A 1,494-nucleotide genomic window follows, 5' to 3' on the forward strand; every position below is an offset into this window, starting at 1 on the left:
CGTCTGTAATACCCTTTCAGTGCACAGTAGCCATACCAACCGAATGGGGTTGAGCTACTGCCAGGTCGCCCAAGCCCAGACAGGAGCAGTCGAGATGTACTCGAACCACGGACCTTACGGTCAGTAGGTTCGCACCTTAACTACTGGGCTATCTAGCCGTCATTTTAATAAACCCCCCACCACCCTCATTGAACTGTAAAGTGAGGAGATTGGGAAGGGGCAATAGCTTGCACGAACGAGCGCCATTGAGGGCGCGACTGGGCCATGTCTGACAATGTCTCTAACCATCGATATGGCCGGTCTCGGGGTCCTCATCCAGGAAGACGGCAATCACCAGCTGCTTAAAGAAAATGCATTTCACTGTCGCCTTCAATATCAGAGGATTCATCTGTCACAACACTACACATGCGGGGAGAAACTGGGTGTCTCTGTACAAAGTATGGACTCGCACATAAGGTCACTCACGGTTCACACGGCAAACTAAAGAGACAAACCTTGAGTTAAAGCACGAGTTACTGAAAGGTCCAGTTCTGCGAGGATCGAGTGAGATCGATTAGGTAGGACTGCGGGTCTCGTAGCACCTCACACTTGATTCACTCACGGGTAGGATGGCAGCTACACACCGAAAGGATGCCACAAGCAAAGCCTACAAACAGCGGACCCTGTGGAGAGTCCTCTGAAAACTAGGAAAGCTTGTGAAGACAAACACAATGCCCCAAGCTTACGGCTCAGAAGCAAACGAACGAAGACAACTAGACTGCACAGACGCACCCGAGACATCCAACATTCCAATTTCGTCTGCAACCGCAGCAGACATTTGGGTGAACCGGCTTCGGACGGTCCTTCCTGCGTTCTGCGTCGGTCTTCCTTATCTTCAGGCCAACTGCCAGATTGCAATTCGCCCCGACGACGTTTCTCACAGAAATACAAGACAACCTGGACCACGACGAACACGAGGACCAACACCAGGAAAGTGAAAAAGGCCGCCACCCACCACACATCAAAACCTGTAGACAGGTGGGAGAGAAAGTGATACACGGTTTAGAAAACTGCTAGGGGCCACAAAGTGACTATAACTGACTCCACGAGGCAAAAGGAAAGGAATCAATCGTTCGAGCGAATCCGGTCGGAAACGAAATGTCACACGATGACACCACATCACAATGATGCAAAACTGGTTTGTGTTAGGCGAGGAAACTGCGTCAAGCGTCCCGGGGGGCGTTTGAATTATCGTGATCATCAAGGACACCACAACATCAGGGTTCAAACACTTATGCTTCATCATCATCATCGACAGCATGACATAACTGTTCAACACCGATGCTTCACTGCCGTACAACCATGACTTATTTGAAAGCCTTATTGTAAAGAAAAGAGTAAAGGTGGATGGGGGAGGGACTTAGTGCTAGCTTAACACAATCATTCCGAGGTGCCTACACCTCCACACATTCACTCAGGCAATCTGGATAGAAACTGACAACAGGAACGCCACTG

General features: G+C 49.8%; 2 protein-coding genes across 2 annotated transcripts in view; one reads left to right on the forward strand and one right to left on the reverse strand.

Annotated features, from left to right (window-relative positions):
- The window catches only part of T265_09468 (hypothetical protein), a gene marked incomplete at both ends in the record, with an annotated part of 14,679 nt that extends 13,702 nt beyond the window's left edge, over nt 1–977 (forward strand). The window contains one exon of the mRNA XM_009175543.1: nt 879–977. Coding sequence (XP_009173807.1) covers nt 879–977 — 99 coding nt within the window. The remainder of the gene's footprint in view (nt 1–878) is intronic.
- Nucleotides 1–1,494, reverse strand: part of T265_09470 (hypothetical protein) — a gene marked incomplete at both ends in the record, with an annotated part of 62,229 nt that overhangs the window by 49,525 nt on the left and 11,210 nt on the right. The window contains one exon of the mRNA XM_009175545.1: nt 772–1,007. Coding sequence (XP_009173809.1) covers nt 772–1,007 — 236 coding nt within the window. The remainder of the gene's footprint in view (nt 1–771; nt 1,008–1,494) is intronic.

This window comes from Opisthorchis viverrini, assembly GCF_000715545.1.
Source record: "Opisthorchis viverrini unplaced genomic scaffold opera_v5_275, whole genome shotgun sequence".
Taxonomy (NCBI): Eukaryota; Metazoa; Platyhelminthes; class Trematoda; order Opisthorchiida; family Opisthorchiidae; genus Opisthorchis; species Opisthorchis viverrini.